The sequence below is a fragment of the Pristis pectinata genome, chromosome 8 (assembly GCF_009764475.1).
Source record: "Pristis pectinata isolate sPriPec2 chromosome 8, sPriPec2.1.pri, whole genome shotgun sequence".
NCBI classification, from domain to species: Eukaryota; Metazoa; Chordata; class Chondrichthyes; order Rhinopristiformes; family Pristidae; genus Pristis; species Pristis pectinata.
In genome coordinates this window covers 83,368,429-83,391,119 of record NC_067412.1, presented here as the reverse complement: position 1 = coordinate 83,391,119, position 22,691 = coordinate 83,368,429, and the positions used below count along the sequence as shown (strand labels likewise).

Below are 22,691 nucleotides of genomic sequence, written 5' to 3'. Positions count from 1 at the left end.
GGAAGTGGTGGAAACGGGTTCAATTGTAACATTTAAGAGAAGTTTGGATAGGTGCATGGACGAGTGAGGTATGGAGAGCTATGGTCCAGGTGCAGGTAGATGGGGCTAGGCAGAAAACCAGACTGGCAAGGACTAGATGGGCCAAAGGGCCTGTTTCTGTGCTGTAGTGCTCTATGACTGTAATGTGAGGCTTTGCACTTTGATAGATGGGGAAGAAAACCAGATTTTTTTTTTAAAAAAGGGTCCTGTTTCCATGCTGTATGACTCTATGAAATAGTGAGAACCATGTCAATGTACGTGTATAGTGGGATCTGCATGTGCTGTTTGAGGAGACACAAAGTAATCATGTCTGATACAGAAAGCAATTAAGGCAGCAAATGGTATGTTGCAAGGGTGTTGGAGCAAGGATGTCCTGCTGAGACCACTGGGCTTTGGTGAGACTACATTTGGAGTGTTGTTTGGAATTTGCAGTTTTGCGACTGAAGAATTCTCATGTGTCAGTGCAAGCACAGATTTCCAAGATTGTCACTCCCACCCAGGAATCGGTGCAGAGGCTGAGATTCGGTTCCTTCTCGGCGGGGAGCCTAGAACTAGAAGGTGTAACCGAAGGATCGGGATCGGCCATTTTTAGGCCTGAGCTGAAGAGAAACTACACGGAAGATTGTAAGCATTTGAAAATTCTCCACCTCTGGAGGATTGTGGATGCTCAGTCACCGAGTATATTCAGGGCTGTGTCAGAGGGTTTTGGATATAAAGTTATCATTGAAAAATGGTCAACGCACAGATCTTACTTAATGGTGGAGCATTCCTGAGGGAGGGGGACCATCTGCCTGTACTGCTTGAATCGCAAATGCTTGAGATTTAGCATCTAGACAGTAAGAGTGACTGGAGAAGCTATGTCCCTTTTCCCTGGAGCAGAGGAGGTTAAGAGGGGGCGTGATTGAGGTATGTAAAATAGAGGGGTATGGATAGAGAACACTGCAGGAAACTTGGAGAGAGCTGTTTGGAATTTGTAGTTTTGTGACTTGATGAATCCTCGTGTCAGTGCTGCACGGATTTGTCCACGAAACCTGTCCCCTTATCAGAGGTGTAAAAAAACTAGAAGGCATACATTTAAGATAAGAGGCAAGACGTTTACAGGGGATATGAGAGGGATCTTTTTTCACCTAGGGAGCGGTGAGTATCTGGAATGCACTGCCAGAGAGAGAGTGGTGGAAGCAGAGTCACTGACAGCATTTACGAATTGTTTAGACAAGAACTAAAGACTTAGAAAGCTATGGGCTGTGTGCTGGAAAATGGGATGAATACGATGGGTGCCCACTGGTTGGTGCAGATGTGGTAACCTGTTTTCATGCTGTATGATTATGAGCAATTTCAAAATCAGTCAAACTGTATTGTCAGTTAAAGTCTGTGGAATTAGAATGCCATGCCTAATTCATTTCCTGCCATTCAGAGCAGGTTAACATTCTTGGCCATTTAATAATCTTATTACCGTTGAGCTACATACGAAGTGCATATTGGGTGAGTTCTGATAGACCTGGCGAAGGTGGAGAAATTTTACAGTCTGACCTAACTTGTTCAGCAGAAACTGAAGTAGTTTGCAATTGTATTAGCATTAAAATATAACTGGCAAGATTACAAAACAATTTCATGAAGGTGAAAACTACCTGTTAAGTGGCAATCAAAATGCAACAGAGCAATGCTTTCAAAGATAGGGGTCCTCTAAACAAAACTTCTCACCAATTTGATCAATGTGGGCTCAGAAAAGACTAGTAATCAGATTTATAATTCGGATATCACAGGGCTGATCTTTCTTCAGTAGCTTTGTAATTATTAGCAGCTTCCAGAAGTAGCTATTTCCAGACAGGTGTGGGTCACAGTTGCCCATTTCTCTCACTGATTTGGAAGAAGGATATTCATCCAGATTCCTTACACCATTCTTGTGTCCTCCAGTCCATTATCACCTGCTGACTTCCCCACTCACAAGTCTCCTGACCCCATCACTCATTTGGTCCCTGTAACTAAGAAAGATATAATAGAACTAGAAACAATCCAATGATAGAGATTCATCAGGTTAAATCCTGAGATGAGAGGACTGTTCTATCAAGAGAGGCTGAACAGACTGAGTCTACATTCTTTCAAATTTAGAAGAATGAGGGTGATCTCATTGAAACACACAAGATCCTAATGTGGAGTGTAATGGGTAAGACGTCTAGATGCTTTCACTTGTGGAGGAGTCTTGAATGAGGGAATGTAGTTTCAAGATAAAGGGCTGCTCATTAAAACTGAGGTATATAGAAATTTCTTCTTGCAGAGGATGGTGAATTTCTGAAATTCTGTACCCCAGCAAGTCGTGGAGGCTAGATCATTAGAAGTATTTATAGATATATTGAAAGATCAGGGGATTGAGGGCTATGGGGATCTGGCACAGAAGAGGAGTTGAGGCCTGGGGTAGATCAGCTATGACCATATTGAATACTGGGGCAGGCTTGAGGGGCTGGGTGGCCTATCCTGCTCCTATTTTCTTGTAATCATCTTCAGTCTGATCTGATGAGCCCTCTCAATTTACTCCATAGGAAATTTAAATGTTCCAACATTTTGGAAATGATTTCAAAAATGTCATTAAGAATAGTATCATGTGATATTGTAGCCATTTTAGAAAATGTTATAATCGAGATTCCAATTGACTGCTTATTTATAAACAGAATGGACATTACATATGAGGGGAAAAATACCTTTTCTAATGTGGTCTTTGATAAATTGTTAAATGTGCTTTATTTAGAATTAAGACCATGTGTTTTATTCTACCTATACTGAAATGAGAAATGCTGGAAGTATTTAACAGGTCAGGCAGCAACTCTGGAAAGAGAAACAGTTAACATTTCCAGTCAGGTTCTAACAGAAGGGTTTCAGACCAGAAATATTAACTGTTTCTCTTTCCTGACTGTTTTCAGCATTTTCTGTTTTACTTTTATATCCAAGTTCCAGCATTTGCAGTTTTTTTTTAAATTCTTTTTTTACACACTATAGGAAGAATGTATATTGGCTATTATGTTCTGCCATTCAGTTGATCATGGATGACATTCACCTTCATTCCATCCACCTTTGTTGGTTTCATTATCCTTGTATAAGATCAATCTTGGTTTTGAAACTTTGATTTGACCCAATGCTGCAGTGCTTTACAGGAAGAGAATATCAGACTTCTGCCACTCTTTGCGCAGAAAAGTCCTTCCTGCCATTACCTCTGAATAGCCTTGCTTTAATTTTTAAGTCTTTGCTACCTTGCTCTGAACCCTCTTTCAAGGAGTTATAGTTAATTTCTTTTTGCCCTACCTATTGAATTCATCAATCCTATCTCAATTAGATCATTCCTTTATTAAAGTGTTTTCCATGGAATGTAAATCTAGTTGATGGAACCAGTGGTTATCATTTCATTTAATCGACGTCCATCATTGGTGAGGAAGGCATTTCTTCAACATTAATAAAAACTCTTTCTGTAGCTCCATGCCAGTTTTTGCTTGAATGAAATAGGGTACATTCTTGAAAAGATTCTTAAAGCTTGAGAACATGTACCACTAGGCTGAAGGACAGCTTCTATCCCGCTATTATAAGACTCTTATATGATAAAGATGGACTCTCGATCTCTCAGTCTACCTCATCACGACCCTTGTACTTTATTTGTCTACTTCCACTGCACTTTCTCTGTACTGTAATGCAATATTCTACGTTCTGTCATTGTACTGCCTCAATGTACTTATGGATGGAACGATCTGTTTGGATGTCATGCAAACAAAACTTGTCACATGTACCGGGATACAGTGAAAATAATAAAGCAATTACCAATTCAAATGAGCACTACATTTCAGATCAGGGTATCCAACATTCAGCTCCAAAGTTGCAGAACAAACCCTGTTATACGTATGAACATTTAAAGGTGGCAAGGTGAATTGATAGGAAATCATACAAGAAATGTGGCTTCTTAAATAAGTGCAAGGAAGCTGTATAAAATCCTTGGTATTATTCTGACTGAGGTGTAACCAGGAATGAAGGAAGAGAAGTGAGAAGATGAATGACATTGGCATTTTTTTTAGAGTAGAAAAGATCAAGGCTCTATAAAGACGTACAGAATTTATGTAGAATGCTGAGTAAATAGGGAAAAAATTCACTGGGAGGAAGGGTTGGAAGTCAAAGGGATCTGGGGGATCTTCAAAACTTGTGCAGCAGGTTATGATCTCGAACATACTGTCTGAAAGAGTGGTGGAAGATGATTCAATAACAGCTGGCAAGGGAATTTCCTAAATGTGTTCCTAACAACTCGTAAAGAAAACTCACTGAGATATAGGAAACAGCATAGTTTTTTTTGTCAAAGAACCCACATAACTACAATTCAATTATCCAAATTGCTTCTTCTTCTTGTTGTATGATTCCATCATTAAGGTTGGGACCTGGGAGAATTGTTCTTGGCGCAGGGAACTGATGATCTGAATCACTCCAAAGGAGCTGACTGACTCTGACATGTGTGGTTACTGTCGGCAACAGGAGATCAATCCTCCCTGCTTGGAGATTCTTCAACAGGTCAAGGAGAGTTCAAAACCCCCATCTAGGTCTCCTTGGAAACCTATCCAAATGAGTTGCCAGAAACATCATTTTTATATCACTTTGTTGCCCTGAAGGCTGCACAAGAGAGCAGGCCAGGGCATCCCACAAGCTCTTCTTGTATTAATTCGAGGCATGTGGGCATTGCAGGCTGAGCCAGCATTTAATTGCCCATTTCTAGATGCCCTTGGCAACGTGGTGGTGGTGAGCTGCCACCTTGAACCACTGCAGTCCTTGAGGTGTGGGTATACCCACCATCCTGTTAGGGAGAGAGTTCCGGGATCTTGACCCAGTGACGGTGAAGGAATGGCAGTATGGTTCCAAGTCAGGATGGTGTGCGCTTGGAGGGCAGCTTCCAAGAGATGGTCCCCATGCTTTTGATGTCCTCGGAACTGGTAGAGGTCATGGGTTTGGAAGGTGCTGTCTTCAGGAGTCTTGGTAAGCTGATAATACATCTGCATCCTGTAGATAATACAAACTGCTGCTATTAAGCTCAGTGAATTTGGCTAGAATATGGATGAGTCACAGACCATGAAGGTTCCAGGCTGTTCCTGAGCTGAAGGAGGTATTCCCAGGTGGTTCTGGTAGTGTGTCACAGCTGTCTGTATCACCCTCTGGTTTGGGAATAAGATATCCATCTGTATTCCAATTCTTGATTGTTCTCCAGTGATTCCTACTAGAAGTACACACTAGACTGTATTCAATTGGAAAGTTCAAGAGAAGGATCAGTTCCTGTGAAAGCATATAGACCAACAAGAAGTCAACAGTTTGGAGAGAACAAAAGGGAATTATGCCCTAAAAGACGTATTTCCCTGTGTTTGAGAGTTTATGAAAAGCAAATATATTACACATTATGACTGCACAATACAGTTGTAAAATAATTGTATGCAATGACATTCTATTCGTTGCCAGGTGGGGCTCAGAAATACACTTTTTTTTTCTAGTTTCAGACATACATGAGCTTGCTTTGAGTAGATTTAGTCATTCTTCAAGGTTGCAAAACAAGTATGTTTAGTGTCTCTGAGTTGTTCATAAAATGCAATGATGCAATGTGCAAAATAACTTGTTGCTATTTGATCTCCACTTAGATTCTATATTGCTAATCTAATCAATTTATATCATCACAGCTCCACCCAGTGATACGTTTTGACTGTTGTCGTAACTGAGTAAAATGCAGATTAACAAGGTGCAGCTGACAATAATTGGAGGACTGTTGTGCAGTCTGGAATCCAATTGAGGGAGATCCCAGATTTCCTGATCGGTGTTCTGGGACAGACAAAATTTTAGTGAGACCTCTTAAATTGCCTATCAACTATTAATTTTAAAGTGGGTCATTGTTGTGCTTGACAATGATTCCCCTTTTTTTTACCAGACAATTGCAGGCAGTTACTTGCCTGGCAAAGTATAAAAGGGCTTCTTGCCAGGGGATATGGATCTGCATCTATTGAACAGCCATTACCTGACATGGGGAATATTGAGAAGGCAGTAGAGAGTGGCCTCTTCAACTATTTTCTGTTTCTCTGTGCACTTTGGTTTTGTGGGCTACGGGCACAATAGTGGTTTTGCTCAAGTGTGAGTAAGTATGGAGGGTGTTTCTGCTGGGTGTGTCTTTACCCTGGTTAAGGATCGTGATGTTCCCATTTCTTGCAGGTGTCACTAGATTGTGCTCAGGAGTAAAAACCCTTGTTAACTTTCTTTGCCGACCAGAAACGCTGAGGTGATGTACCCTTGCCCTTGGGTTGTCTCAAATTGTCTATGCTGAATTAACCAATGTCTGGGACCTTAACAGGCCAGAGATGATTCTTTATTCCAAAGACATGATCATAATGTTGCTTTATTCACAAACTATCCTTTTGGCCTTGCTGTCTGTGGTATTTGTATAATCAGACTTCCAGCAAGAACTCTGGTCTTAATTACTAATGGCTGTTCACAATAAGAATGTATAAGAAAGCATGATGTGGTTGTGCTGAGTATGTATGGTCATGCTTGTCTGTGCAGGCCTCTGCAGTTGGACATTTCAAATATGAAGCCTGACTCTTTGGTGAGGCTTCAGAAGGCTGCTAGTTACCACAACTACGTGCTGCTTAGATGCATATCCTCTGAGATAACCCAAATGATTGAATAAATGTCCCTTTAAAATGTACACAATGTATGCAGAGGCCCCAAAAAACATGGGTTTCCAATGCCATGGAAGCTAGTAACTCTTTATATTCTGGGCCTAACTGCTCGAGACTCTGCTTGGCATCAGAATCATTTGGGTAACAGAAAGGCAGCTTAGCATTTGCTCCATCTAAGAAAATTAAATGAGAAGCTTTTGTGTGACTTTTGTTTTACACCCCTGCAGCATATAGATAACAGTATACCAAATTGATGACAGCTTTGTTGTCAAGATGATTTGAATCAATAAGCAGCAGCAGAGAGTAATAGAAAACAGAAGATGACCTTAATCTGTCTCAGTGGAGCCGACCTTTTCAGGCTTGTATATAAAGATTGTAAATGGCAATGTGCTGCTTAAACCAGATCGATCAGATTGTATACTCAATGGGAAGACACTGAAGATATTTTCTGCTCGTTGAATAGTGTGTAATGTACCAACACCTTTCTAAATAGTGAGATTTTTTCCTGTTGTTTTTGGAACCTGGGTAGATGATCTGTAAGTGGAGGACCAAGTTACATTACCTACCCCTAACTAAGGGTTAATGTTACCATGTGCATAGTGAGGTAAATAGAGGAATGACCTATGTGAATCAGCTGCTAAAATACCAGAACCCTAACTTGGTCAAAAGTCCATGTAAATAAATGTGGACTATGATAATGCTCCATGCCAGATACATTCATACCTTTGTATTTTTTATCAATCAGCTGAAAATTAGATTGAGATAGAGGTTTGAATGAAAGGTTTATGTACATCATGAGGAACAGCGAGTGCTGCCTTAGAAATTGGGGGTTGGGTGGTTGTGGAGAGAACATTCAACTCTATCAGAGCCCTAGGCTTGAAGTGCTGTAGACTTGATGTTTCAGGTCCTTGAACTTTTTGGGGTGGAGTAAATTGTATGTTTTCTATTAAATGATCTTAGTCTCTTTAAATACATATTTCTTAAATTCTATTTGATTTATAATTGAATAGATTTTTGACAAAACCTGACATCAGTGGTGTCTGCACAAACAAAAATAATTAATACAGTCCTGAAATTCCTCTGGGCTAAGAATAATCAATAGAAATTTTTCTACATAGTTTTACTGTGATAGGAATGAATAATGTGTGCTAAACTTTGCAACAATGCTTTTTGTATTAATTGCATTGAATCCGCATGAATCCTGTCTTTTGCCTTACTTGTGATTTTGAGAAGTGCTATGTGTTTCTCGTGGCAGTTCAGAAGATCAGAAATGGTGCATCCCTTTTGCAGATCCACAACACTGCTTATGCTCTCTTGAGGAAAATCTACTGATTCTGGATTTCTGTGGAAGAGATGAGGGTCTTGAAGAACATTGAAAGTCTAAGTTTTCTGCCTCTAAACTTAACTTAGATTGTTGATCCATGGACATGATAATTGACTCCATAAAACTTCAGATGAATGTGAAAGATCCCACTGTACTACTTCAAAGAACATGGGACTTCTTTTGTTAGGACAGCATTTATCCCTCCACCGATATTGTGAAGACAAATAACTGATGAAATCTAGACTGGGGACCAGCTATGTGTAAATTGATTGCAATACATTCCAGCAATGACTATTTTTGCCAATTGGTCTCACTGAAACAGATCAATTGGTTGAGATTAGTTGATCTGCAGTAATTCCTACATTACAACATTGGTGTTTGCATCAGTAGAAAACTACTGGAAGTGTTTTGAGCAGTCCTGAAGTTGTGAAAGATGTGTCTTAATGGTGTACTCTGAAATCGGATAAATCTGTTAAATTATTAATCATATCCCCCAACAAATGCATAATTTGCTTTATTGGGAAGTAAATATCACAAGCAGGAAGCTTTTAAGAGTGGGATAAAGAGCATGTTCCCATTAGGGTAAATCTGGCAAGTTTAGGGAGTCCTGGCTGACGAGAGATATTGAGGCTCCAGTCAGGCAAAAGAAGGAAGCATACATTAGGTTTAGGAGGTCAGGGACGAGTGAATCCCTTGATGACTATAAAAAGATTAAGAATATATTTAAGAGGGAAATCAGGAAGGTAAAGAGAGGCTATGAGAGAGATCTGGCAGGTAAGGTTAAGGAAAATCCCAAGAGGTTCTATAGCTACTGCATATTAAGAGTAAAAGGGTGGCTAGGGAGAGCCAGTGCCCTTAGAGATTAGCAGGGCTGTCTACTTCTTGAGCCACAGGAGATGGGTGGCATTTTTAAACAAATATTTCTCCTTCATGTTTATTGAATAGAAAATCATGGTTGCTCGGGGATAAGGAAAACAAGTGGAGATGCTTTGGAGAACATTCATATTACCAGATAGATATTTGTAGCCTTACAACACATTAAGGTGGATAAATCCCCAGGGCCTGACCGAGTGGATCCTCAGACTTTGTGGGAGGTTAGAGAAGAAATTGCGGAGGCCCTTGCGGAGATATTTGCTTCATCGTTAGCCACTGGTGAAGTTCCTGAGGACAGGAAGGTGGCTAATGTCATTCCCTTGTTTAAGAAGTGTTGCAAGGACAAACCAGGGAACTACAGCCCACTCAGCCTGACATCAGTGGTGGGCAAGGTTACTGGAGGGAATTCTGAGCATTTGAATAGACGGAGTCTGATTAGTAGGAGTCAGCATGGCTTGGTGCGTGGAAAGTCATGTTTGACTAATCTTTTACAGTTTTTGTTTCGAAGAGGTAACCAAAAGGGTAGATGAGGGTAGGGCAGTGGATGTTGTCTATTTGGACTTTAGCAAGGCCTTCAACAAGATCCCACATGGTAGGCTGGTCTGGAAGGTTGGGTTCCATGGAATCCAGGGAGAGCTAGTTGGGTGGCTTCAAAATTGGCTCAGAGGTAGGAAGCAGAGGGTGGTGATTGAAGGTTGTTTCTGGGAATGGAGGCTGGTGACTAGTGGTGTGCTGTAGGGGTCAGTGTTGGGACCCTTGTTATTTGTTATTTATATAAATGATTTGGATGCAAATGCACAAGGATTGATCAGCAAGTTTGCAGATGACACGAAATTAGAAGGCATTGTTGATGGTGAAGAAGGTTATTGTAGATTGCAGGGGATTTTGATCAGTTAGGGAAGTGGGCCGAGGTGTGGCAAATGGATTTCAATGCAGATAAGTGCATTTTGGAAAGTCAAACCAGCATAGGACTTGAAATATGAATGGAAGGGCACTAGGGAGTGTAATGGAACAGAGGGACCTACGGGTACAAGCACATAGTTTGTTGAAAGTGGTGTCACAGGTAGACAGGGTGGTGAAAAAGGCATTTAGCATGCTGACCTTCACCAGTCAGGGCATTGAGTCTAGGAGTTGGGACATTATGTTGCAGTTGTATAAGTTGTTGGTGATGCTGCACTTGGAGTACTGTGTACAGTTTTGGTCAGGGTTAAACTGGAAAGAGTACAGAGAAGATTTATGAGGATGTTGCCAGGACTACAAGGACTGAGATATAGGGAGAGATTGGCCAGACGAGATATTTATTCCTTGGAACAAGGGAAAATGAAGGGTGACCTTAGAGGTGTTCAAAACTGAGGCATAGATATGGTGGATGGTAACAGCCTTTTCCCCAGGGTAGGGGAGTCTGAAACTAGAGGGCATAGGGTGAGAGGAGAAAGACTTAAAAGGAACAGAGGGACAACTTTTTCCACACAGAGTCTGGTGAATATATGGGATGAGCTGCCAGAGGAAGTGGTTGAGGTAGGTGCAATAATATCATTTAAGAAGCACTTGGATAGGTACATGGAGGGGCAGGGCTTGGACGGATATGAGTTGAACGCAGGAAATTGGGACTAGTTGAATGGGCACCATGGTTGGCATGGACTCGTTGGGCCAAAGGGCCCATATCCATGCTGCATTTCTCTATGACTCTATAAGCATTAGCAATTCCATTCATTATTTTGTGTATATTATCTCTAGAACCTATCACTGCCTATCCCTAATTGCCCATGGTATGATGGAAAGTCATCTCCCAAGTAGCTTGCTGGGTAAATTATAAAAGAGTTGAGTGTTAACCACACCTGTGGGTCAGAAGTTGCATGGGATCAGAGTGGGTGAAAGTGACAAATTCCCTTTAAGTTTCATCAGAGAACCAGAGGTTTTTTTTTAGGACAACATTTCCTTTATGTTTGCTGATATTAGTTTATTTACTTTACATTGGAATTTGGATTCAGTTCATTAAACATAGTTGGCTAGGACTCTAACTTTTTAGTCCAGGCCTCTGAATTACCAACCTGGTGGTAACCACTATGGCCTCATTCTCTTATTAAATGGAGAAATAAGATGCAATGGGAAGGTAGGCATTAGGCTGGTAGGCAGAGTTTATCAAATTTCTCAAATGTTTTATGCTGTTTAACATAGCCAGCAGGAAGATTGCAGTCAAGTGACAAAATGGAAAACAAGTTGACTTGCTGCCAAGCCTTTAATTTCGAATGAACTTGTGGCTCAAAGCTACTAGGAAATGGCTATTCTCGTAAAGGTTATTACTGTTAATAGTGGGTGGGATCGTTTGACAATCTTCCACAGTGTCAGGTGTGTCCATTTTGATTTAAAAAGATATTCTTACTCTAACTGTATGCATTTGTTAAAGGAAATGTGGGAGGGAGCACAGATCATTGGAGTTATTCACAAGAGCCACCTCCTGGAACTGTTTGCCTTTTATGACATTTTCAGATTAAATTCATTTGAAAAGACCACTTTTTGTTCAACTCGGTTTACAAAGATCTACTGAAAGCAACCACCTGAATCCTCAGTCAGCAGTAAAGGGAAGGTGCTTGCCATTGATCCCAAGGAAACCTGTCTACAGGAATTGCATGAGGTTTCTACTGTAAATTCCCCCTTCACTAATGTGATTTTTAAATCAGGAACCTTTTGCAACAAACACCTCACACTTATCTGTATTGAAATCCATTTGCCACTCCTCAACTCACATCTCTAACTGATCAAGATCCACTGTAATCTACAATAACCTTCTTCACTATCAACAACACCTTCTAATTTCGTGTCATCTTGCCTCATGGAGACAATGAGCCAGGAGTGGGGAAAAAGTATTATTTAACTTCTAAACATTTTGTAAAGAAAAATAAAAAAAAAATTAACACATTCATGGGATTAAGATACAAATTTAACTAGCATAACTTTAAAACAAATTTTTTTGGGGGGGGGCTAGAGAAGGGTATAAGTGATTTATAGCATAGTACATTATTAAAAGATGAGTTGCATTCATTCATTCAACAAGGTTGGCTTTAAGTAGTTTGTGCAAATAATCAATGAATCAGCTAAAATTCGCTTGAATTTGCAAAAGCAGTGATGTTGCAGACTGTGGAATGGTAGACTATACTGAAGGCAATTTCTGGATTTCCATGTTCAGCCACATGTGCAGATGCCAAAAGTTCTGAACTACTTTTAGGCCCCAATGACAAGTGTGTGAAATGTATGCATCAAAAATCCTACAACATTGTCCATAAGTGAACCCAAATGAATAGTTTGTCTTGTACATGTATACTACACCCATTCACAAAATTCAGAATTTTACTGTGTTCGTTCTTGTCCCACTTAGAGATCAATGGTATTGCTGGAATAAAGTTTCAGATACCCTTTACACCTTTTTTTTTACCAAGTGGTCATCCTATACCTGAATTCATTCAGTGGATGACAGTAAGTTGTCTCTCTAAAGGAGCAAAGAAAGCTGAATATTGTTTCTTGTTTCAACCAGAATTTCCCTTTTAGATGGGAGTGATTGGGCTACAAGTACCAGCACACATGCTAACACAATTTCCTCATCCTAGTCCAGGACTACAAAGTGTAATCATTGAATGATGGTGAAAATTACCTGTGGAATCGTGTTCCTTCTTAACCTGGCAAAATTGTCCAATTGTATGTGGCCCAGTGAGAAGATTGTAACTGATTCCTTCCACAAAATATCTCACAACCTGACTACCTGCTCACTATTAAATTCTTATTTGTGGGACCTTATTGTGTCCAAATTCGTTGCTACCTTTGCAACCTGACAGCAGTAATTGCACAAAATACTGAGTAAGATGTCCTGAAAGAGAAATAAGGTGCTTTATAAATTTCCACGTGTGTACAGACCCTGGTGGTCAATACACTACGCATCTCTCTCTCACCAATTTTCTTTTTTTCTTTCTCCTAAGGTGACCACTGAGCTCCAACAGTTGATTCATTGTACAAAGTATTTTGAGAAGGATGACGTGAAATGCAATCGGTCTCTTGCACTTTTAGTATCTTTTGCTAATGTGAACCATGTGTAGGAACCACTAATACTTTGACAAGTAGGCTTCAAAGTTAACATTTTTCTTTCAGGGGTGAAAAGATCCTGGGACCATTGGGAAATGAATTGAGACTTAAATGTTCAAGCCTGTACTGAAACTTTCCTATGTCCTATAATAGTTCTGTGCTATTGATAGCTATTTTGCCCTTGAGGATTCATGGCACAATGGGTATGATTACAAAGGCAGGATTAATTTAGAGAAATGGGATCTAAATATTGTTACATTGCTTTCCTGTTTCCATACAGAAAATGTCAAAAAACAGAATTGAATAGTGAATTAAGTTACAGTAATAATTCACAATGGCAGGTATTATCACTGTCAAAACATTACAACAGTGTGGAACACCAGTACAAGTTTAACAGTTATACTGTCAGTATTTAATTCTGATGTGGTCGTGGAATAAAATTCAAACAGGACAGTCTTGTGCAAAATGGGAATGTCATCCCCTGTATTTTTTTTGTTAATTATTTTGTTCCCACAGAAAAAATGTCTCTCTGAAGTGGCTAATTTTTTTAAAGAAAATACTGAAATATCTCTCCACAAAATGATCTCCAGACTGATAATCTGCGAGTCCTGGATCCATGTTGAAACAGGAGGCTTCCAGTAAAATTGTTGTACAGTCTGATCTGAGCAAAGAATTTCAAAAGCTCCATATCTGTGCAATTCAGTGACAAAATGTGCCAATTTGCTGGAGTTACTAATTAAAGTTTCAGCTGGCATTCACCTAAAGCTGACCTCAGTTCAGTAGCCTCCTTGCATTCAGTCTGTTGATCTTGAAGCTTGCTTGTTTTTACAGTTGTGTAATCCAACATGTAATCTATTTCTTTGCATACAATTTCCTCCCCTGCTTCTAAAAGGGCTGAGTGTGCAGAGAGTACTCTAGTTCTGTGGACTGTTATCATTTCGGAACCTGGACTGATTGCATGCTGATAAACTACTTGGTTGTTGCTTGTGTTGCAGCTAAACTCGTCCCTGTCTATGTTGCTGATACATGTGCTTTCCAGAGAAGTTGTTGGGCAAATATCTGGAGCTGAATCCTTCCCCATTTTTTAGCAGGCTTGATTGTCTAGAGACAGATTAATTTTAGAACATTTACTCACATCCTGGCTAATCACTGAAGGGAGCCCAAGGATCAAAATTTGGGCTTCCTGTAGGGAACAGCTGCCCTGTGGGAGGATATTATACTGGCCCAACAATCAGAAAGGCCTATGTCATGTACAATGCAGAGATTCTTTTTATTGAATGCAAATGCAGCCAGCATTCCATAATTTCTAACAACTTGTTCTATCTTGATGAATTCTGAGAGATCTCAGTGTCTGGCACAGAATAGACAATTTTAGAACCGCATAATTCAGGAAGTTTGTAATGAGCAGTAACACTCGTTAATTGGCCTCTTGGATTGTTTTACACACTTTTAACCAAGTGGGTGTTATTAGTGGTAGTTTACACAAAATGGAGTTTATTATCAGTAACCTCAGCCAAGACTGTTATTGTCAAGGTGCAAGGTACTAACAGCTAGTTGAAAAACCAAGTAAGTACCTGTCCTTTTTTATTCTCTCAGTTAATGATGGTGCAGCCAAATTCTCATTCAATGAGGTGCCATAAACATTAGGGAAGGGATGTTGGTACAACTGATAATGCAAATCTAGGCTTGTTCAAAGATGGGAAAACCAGATCAAAGTTTTTTTTAAGGTGGCTTATCTTGGAGTGTCACATAGAAAGGTGTGGGGTCCATTTGGCAGTGGAGGCAGATTAGAATCACATTAAGGGCTCTAGTCTGCAGTACTGAATAAGGTTGAAAAGAGCAAGGGGTGGGTTGGAGTAGAGGAGGAATAGTACAATGGTGAAGCCAGACTTCGAATTAGAGATCTGTAAATTGTACAAGGAAGAGAGCAGACGTAAAAGAGTTTCCTAACTTTGTGGTATGGAAAAAGAATGATTTGCTGGTGCATTGAATTAACCCAACCCAGCATTTAATGAGCAGGGTCACTAATTTTGTGCCTTCATTGGAAAATAAGTGTGCAATTCAATCCCTGGTTAAAATGAGTCCAGAAATCCAATTTAATGAAAGAATCTGAGCAGGGATCACACTGAAGCAAAACTTACAGTGAGCAACATTAAATAGATAATTTACTTAAAATTAAATCCAAAGGCCAGATTCAAAGCCTTAGTTCACTTGAGCTGCTGAAAGTTCCATTAGGTTAAAGAGAAAGAAATGGATCAACTAAGCAGCAAGAAAAATTCTTTTGTAATGAGTGACTATTTCCCAGCATGTAAGCTCCTTGTATTTACTGACCTCCTAAATTGAACGTTTTCTGTGTTTATTGAAACATTTTAATGCTTTATGATCTTTTATTTTTTAAGCTGATGAATTCTGTACTTGTTACATTGGATCTGACTCACCAACTCCTGGTTTCCATCAAGCTTTCCTGCATCCTTCTGCCAATACATAGAGCTCTGTATAAGATCCAGGCGTGCATGCAGCTGTGTGTATAGTTTTGTTTATTTTTGATGTATTTATATTTGACTTCATACATTGTGTATTGGACTGAAAGCTTATCCTGACTTGCAAACAGGATGTGCTGACTGTTCTGGTGGATTCCTTGCTGGGTTCTTTTTTAAAAAAAACGATTCTTTTGAATATTGTAATGTGCTTTTAGTGTGAGGCACATGACGTTCTTGCCATTCACTACACTACTAGGCAGGTAAGTCTAAATAAAAGTGTAGAGAGGTTGGGGGTGGAGTGCATATTTTAGTATTGCCAAACATTTTGCCTTCAGGGAAGGGATGTATGTCTGCCATCCTCATCTCGTCTATTCATATAGACCATTCTACATCTATGATAGTTGGTGGCCATCTGAAATGACCTGGGAAGTCATTCATTTAGATTAAACATCAAATGGAGATGGACAGTAAGTGCTGAGTTGCGAGTGCTGTCAATATCAGAATGAATAAAATGCCTAATTAATCCAAACCTTGAATAACTATCACTATTGTATTCAGATAAACTGCAGCATGGTTTTTTTGTTTTAAACAAAGCCTGCTTTAATATCTGAAGGTGTAGAGATGAACAACTACAATTACACGGAGAGACTAGAGAGCTAGGAATTCTCTTTAGAAAATGTTTGGAAGAGATTTTATGGATGCTCAATTATGTTTGCTTTGATAATAGAGGAGAAATTTATAGAGACATAAATATAGAAAAATAAAAGCAGCTTGCTTCACCATTCAGTATGATCAACTGTTAATCTTCTATCAAGATAATATTCCGTTCTTTCCCCATATCCCTTGATGCTTTTGGGGTGGAAATCTATCATTCTCCTACTTAAATACATTCAGCAGCTTGGCATATGTGGCCTTCTGTGGTAGAGAATTTTGCAGGTTCACAACCCTTGAGTGAAGGAATTTTTTTCACCTTCTCAGTCCTAAATGTCTCGCCTATACACTGAGACTGACCCCTGGCTCTAGATATCCCCTCCTATAACTAGGGGAAATGTCCTATCTGCATTCAACCTGTCAGGATTTTATTTTGATGAGATTTCCTCTTCTAAAACTCTAGTCTGACTGAACAAATATGATAGTCCTGCCATCCTAGAGAGATCAGTGTCGTGAACTTTTGTTGTACTCCTTCCATGGCAAGTATAGGTAAAGAGACCAAAACTGCAAACAGTACTCCAGGTGCTGTCTCACCAAGGCGTCCTTGCTCCTTTTCTCGCCAAACCCTCGCAATGAAGGCCATCATTACCATTTGTATTGTTATCCACTTGCTGCACCTGAATGTTTGTTTTCAGTGATTGGTGTCGTACAGCGAAAATTTGTACACCAACTTTTTCCCAATCTACTACCATTTAAATCATAGTCTTGCCTTTCAGATTTGGACTAGTTTATTGTCATATACACCAGGGTGCAATGAAATTCCTTGCTCGCATGAAGCTTACAGAGCAAACAGTATACATGGTAATAATAAATACAACAATAAATACAACTATGAGCACAAAAATGTGGTGCTTTTTCCTACCTGCCACATTTGTCGCTGACTAAACTTATTTAAACTGCTTTGAAGCCTCTTTTTATACTCTCCATCTACAATTCCCAATCCTACCCAGTTTCTTGCCTTCAGTAAACCTAGAAATGTTGCATTTGGTTCCCTCATTCAGATCATTGATATATACATCGTTAATAACTGAGGCCCAAGCACTGATCCCTGCAGTAACCTACATGCACCTTGGAAAAACACCCACTTATTCCTACCGTTTCTGGAGTGTCAGTTAATTTTCAATCGTCAAAAGTTGCGTTTATTGTCGTATGCACAGGTGTAATGAAAAACTTACTTGCAGCAGCATCTTAGGCACATAGCAACAGATATCAGCATTTACAAGAAAAACATTAATTAAATATTATACATAATTTTTTTTTACAAGAAAATGCAATTAGAACAAAAGTCTATTTTAGTGCAAAGTGGTCATGGCCACTTTATCATTGCCAGTTTATTACCCACAAACCCAGGTGTTTCACTTTTGCATTCTAATACCTTGCAGGACCTTATGAAAGCCCTTCCAAAAATCTGAGTAAACACATCTATTGGTTCTACGTTATCTATTCTACCAGTTACATCCTCAAGTCTCCAGTAGGTTTGTTACGTCTGTTTCCGTTTCACAAATCCATATTGTCTTTGTCTAATCCCATTGATATTTTCCAAGTGCCCTGTTATCACATCCTTTATAATATACTAGCATTTTCCCTACTACTGGTGTTAGGCTAATGGGTCTGTAGTTCCCTGTTCTTTCCTTTTTCTTTTGTGGGATTATATTTGGTACCCTCTAATTTTCAGGCACCATTCCATGATTTATTAAATTTTGGACAATAACAACCAATGAGTGCATTATTTTTCTGGCTACCTCTTTTGATACTAGGAGATAGATTATCAGGCCCTGGTAACTTTTTGGCTTTCAGTCCCATTTATTTTTCAGCAGCATTTTTTTTTGTTTATTAACACTAGTGAAAAGGAGAACTTAAAGGAAATTAGATTCTTAGGTCCATAATGTTTCTGGGAAGTTGTTAGTATCCTCTTCTGTGAGGTCAGAACTGAAGTATTTGTTTAATTGCTCTGTCATTTATTTATTCCCCTTTTGAATACACTGTGTTTCTGACTGCAAGTCTTTGTCATTAGTCTTTACTATTATTTTTCTTTTTACCTATTTGTAAAAAGCTTTACAGTCTGCTTTTAGATTCCTTGCAAGTTTACTCTTGCACTCCATTTTTCCCTCAATCAATTTCTTTTTTTATTTGCTAAATTCTGAACTGCTCCCAATCCTCAGACTTGTAAGAGTTGCCAGAGTAAGCTACATTACATTTGTATTACTCGTCTTTGGATCTAATATTGACCTTTACTACTTTTGTTGGTATTGTTCGGTCACTTTCCCTTTTGGTTTTCGCAATAACTGCGTACATTCCTTAAATGTTAGTCGTTCCTTATTGTCATGCCTTTTTAATAAAGCTCCCCAACCTACCATAACCAATTCACTCCTCGTACTTTTGTATAGTTTCATTTGTCTAAATGTAGCCTTGGATTAAACTATTTCACTCTCCACCTTATTGAAGAATTCTGTTATGTTCATTCTTCCCTAAAGGACCATGCACAACAAAATTATTAGTGTACCTCTTCTCCTTTGACAGTACCCAATCTAGGATAGCCAGTTCCCTGTACCTAGTCCTCAAGGTACAGGAAACTGGCTATCCTTAAAAAAGATATATAACAAACCAAGTACACTCCAGGAATTTATCCTCCATGGTATTATTGCTAAATTTGGTTTGACTATTCTATAGGTAGATTAAAATCAGTCATGATTACCCTCCTGTTTAATGTCTCGTCTACATTGAAATATGGGCAACTAGATCAGTAACTGGAGGAAACGAATTTTGAATAATTGGCAAGCAAAAGGGAAATAGAGGAATTTTCTTTTCAATGAGCAAACAGTTTTGCTATGGAATCCATTGAATGTTGCGGAAGCAGATTTGATAGAAAATTAGATTTACACTTGAAAACTGTAGAGCTATGGGGAAAAGGGTAGGGAATTAACTGGTGAGATCTTTCAAGAAGCTGGCACAGGTATGATGGGTTGAAAGCCCTCCTGTGCAACTCCGTTTTATACCATAATTAAAGGATATTGTGCTAAATCTTAAGATAGTCACCACTTTCAAATGTTAGTGTGCCAAGTTGTACGAGAAATAGAGAAAAGGCTGCTTCCTCCTGCTCCAAGGATGCAGCCAAGAACTAACAGAGTGAAATTGGAAGTGTAACATTTGAAGTTGCTGGGCCTTTGTTTGGTATCAGCATAAATGCTCCATTGGATACACACTTGAGAATTGTGTTTACAATTGAAGTCACCGTGAAGTTCACCTTCCCAGAACAACTCTGCATTACATTTGAATGATATTTTGATCCCCATTTCCTGACAACAACAAATACAGGAAAAGCTTGTGCATCACATGCTTAATCTTGTGTGAACGTGACGCTTTGAGCAGAGTTGGAATTGATAGGCTTACCACTATTGAAGTGCATACGTAACTTGGGGGTGGGGGATAAAAAGGTCATTATAAGCTGCACTGAAGAGAATGTAAGTCAACAGGCATGCCAGACTCGTTCAAATTACCGGTAATTCTAGCTTGGTTGAATCTAGATCCTTACCTTGAAGTATGACCTATTAAACTTTATTAAAAATCAAAAATACTGCAGATGCTGGAAGTTTGAATTAAAGCAAGCACTCAGAAGGTCAGGCAGCATCTGTGGAGAGAGAAATAGAACTAAAGTTTTAGGTTAACCCAAAATGTTAACTCCAAGACCCTTCTTCAGTTCTGACAAACAATCATTGACCCGAAACGTTAATTCTATTTCTCTTTCCACAGATGCTGAGTGTTTCCAGCATTTGCCGTTTTTGTTCGGTTAAACTACATGTTTGCTAATGATGTTGGATTCCACAGTGTATATTTGTTTAATTAATGTATTATTTTTAAACTTGCTCTTTTGCAGTAAATATTGGCTGCTGGTTGGCTAAAGTATTCAAGAAGGAAGTGTAACACGTCAAGAAGCTCTTGAGATTACGTGAAGATCATGAGTGACCCCATTGTTGAAAATGCAAGCTGCGCTGTGAATGAATTGTGTTACGAGTGTGGTCAGGCTCACATGGTCTTGGAGAACCACCTGTACGATTATCAGGATGAAGTGGACGATGAACTAGTTTGTCACATTTGTCTCCAGCCATTGCTGCAGCCTCTGGACACCCCATGTGGCCATACCTTTTGTTTCAAGTGCCTAGAGAATTTCCTCCAAGAGCAGGATTTCTGTCCCATGGATCGCAAGAAGCTTCACTTCCAGCACTGTCGGAAATCTAGCCTTCTGGTGCGGAATCTCCTCGATAAGCTGGTTGTTCACTGTCCTTTTCAACTGGACTGCAACAAGGTGATGCAGCGCTGTGAACTTGACCCTCACCTCCAGAATAGGTGAGTATTGTGTGTTTCAGTTTTAGTGCAGTCGGCATTTGTTTATGATCTAGAGGGGGAAAAGTGTGCAGCAAATATTTGATTATGACATACATAACCAAAGGAACAGGTGGGCTGAGATTCGGATCTTTGTGCCTATTATCAACCTTTTGGGGGTGGGGTGTGAGGGAGAAATCTGACCTGGAGAGAACAAACTTGCATTGATGTATCAGAAATCTGCTCATATTTAAAACAAAAATTGATTCCCTTCCTATCAGGTCTTCTGATTAAAACCAAACCCTAGTCACCAAAATATTTAAATTTCCAATGCCATCTATTTTCCGTCAGGACTTCATGAAGTGCCTTGTGATATTTTCTGAGCTAAAAGTGCACTGCAACAACTTTTTTCTATAGGGGTTTCCTTTGTCACCCAAATGGTAAAAGCATCGACCGGTGTAATATTGAGTCATGATCACATAGTAAGTCCCTGGTTGGATTTGGCCTTCATTAATCTGGCTAATCTCAGCCAAGCTTGCAACTAAGCACTACAACAAATTTCCGAAACTCCTGCAACAGGGAAGGAAAAAAGAAGCATCAATCAAGGCTCTTGGTCCTGATCGCTGCTGGAGCACTCACAAGTGGTTGTCAGGAGAAGATTTAATGAGGTAGTAGTGAACCTTGTGGTCAATTGTGCTGTCAACACTGAATGTCATGACCCAACAATTGATTGAGCAACTGAATGGTGGCAGCCAGCGAGCCCCAGACTCTTCCTGCTGTACATGTTTTTTATTTGCTGGTTATATTTAGTTGTCATGATTTTGCAAATATATTTTGAAATTTCCTTTTGAGTCATTGTTGAGTGTCATAATGGTTAGAAGCTTTTATAAACAGAGTTTAAAAGATCTTGTATACAAAGAAGGTTAACTATCATGAAGAAAGCGAATATGAGCCAGATATAAACAACCTGTCCTTGTACTGGTCTTAAAAGGCTTAAATTATAATTCTGTTGAATCTTCCCTCCAAGATCACTGTTCCTGAGATTTGATGCTGTTCCATATGAGATCTGCCTGCTGCTCTCTTCAACAGAAGCACAACTTCAAGGCCAGTGTTTGAGAGCCTTTTTTTGTTGGACAGAGAATTTACAGTACAGAATGAGGCTGTTCATGTTAGTCTCACCCCATTTCTTCTTCTCACTGCCCTGCAAACCTATTCAGTTCCCTTTTGAATGCCTTGATTGAATGTAACTGTGCTATCCCAGATCACCATGCATTTCAGGTTCCAGCAACTCAGTATTTTTTTAAATTTTCATAAAATGTAAAATTAAATTTTCATATAATAAAATATCATGGTGCTTAACAGGACACTCAGTGTGTTGGGGAAGGGGCAAAGTTTTAACATTTCAGTAAAGGCTCAAAGACTTTAACTTTTCCTCGGGACTCAACTTGTTTAATGTACCTCCCATTATGTTCGCTGTACTGCAGTTGGTGGGGCGTCTGCATCTTGAGTCATGAGGTTGTGAATTCCTCTCCAGAGACTTGAATCTAGATGATGCTTAGGCTGATGCTCCAGTGCACTACTGAGGCAGTGCTGCATTGCTGGGGAGTCTGTCTTTTGGCTGAGGCATTAATCCAAGGCACTATTTTGAAGAAGTGCAGGTGAGTTATCCCTTGGGTCTGGGACAACACTGACTCTTCGATCCATGTCACAGTTGGGTACTGTGGCATTGTGGTTAAGTTGTTGGACAAGTTTCCAGTGGCATGGACCATTGATTGAGAGACAGCAGTTTGAGGCCCACATCAGCAAGTGGGCAAATTAAATTAGAATAATTAACAATGAGAAACAATTCTGGTAATAAGTAACAGTGACCATCAAACAAACATCTTGTGATAAAAGACCATCTGGTTCATGCATGTCCTTGAGGGAAGAAATCTGCCATTCCTACCCAGTCTGATCCGTAGGTGACTCCAGACCCACCATGTGGTTGACTCTCACTGGCTCCTAGTTCAAGGAACAGTTCGGTCTGGACAATAAATGCCACCCTTACTGGGGATGTCCACATTTCATAACTGAATAAATAAATCAAACTAAAACACCTTATGTAGTCATTATCTCGATGGTCACGTTTACTACATTCAGCTGTGACCAGAACTCGGATTGTAATCCATTGGCTGTAAAGCATAATGGGAGGACTTT

The 22,691-nt window shown here is 39.5% G+C and overlaps 1 protein-coding gene across 3 annotated transcripts in view; it reads left to right on the top strand.

Moving 5' to 3' along the window:
* Positions 1 to 22,691, top strand: part of lnx2b (ligand of numb-protein X 2b) — a 63,645-nt gene that overhangs the window by 7,432 nt on the left and 33,522 nt on the right. For all 3 annotated transcript variants that reach the window (XM_052021477.1, XM_052021476.1, XM_052021475.1), the window contains one exon: positions 20,050 to 20,519. In XM_052021477.1, coding sequence (XP_051877437.1) covers positions 20,131 to 20,519 — 389 coding nt within the window. In that variant the 5' untranslated portion in view covers positions 20,050 to 20,130. The remainder of the gene's footprint in view (positions 1 to 20,049; positions 20,520 to 22,691) is intronic.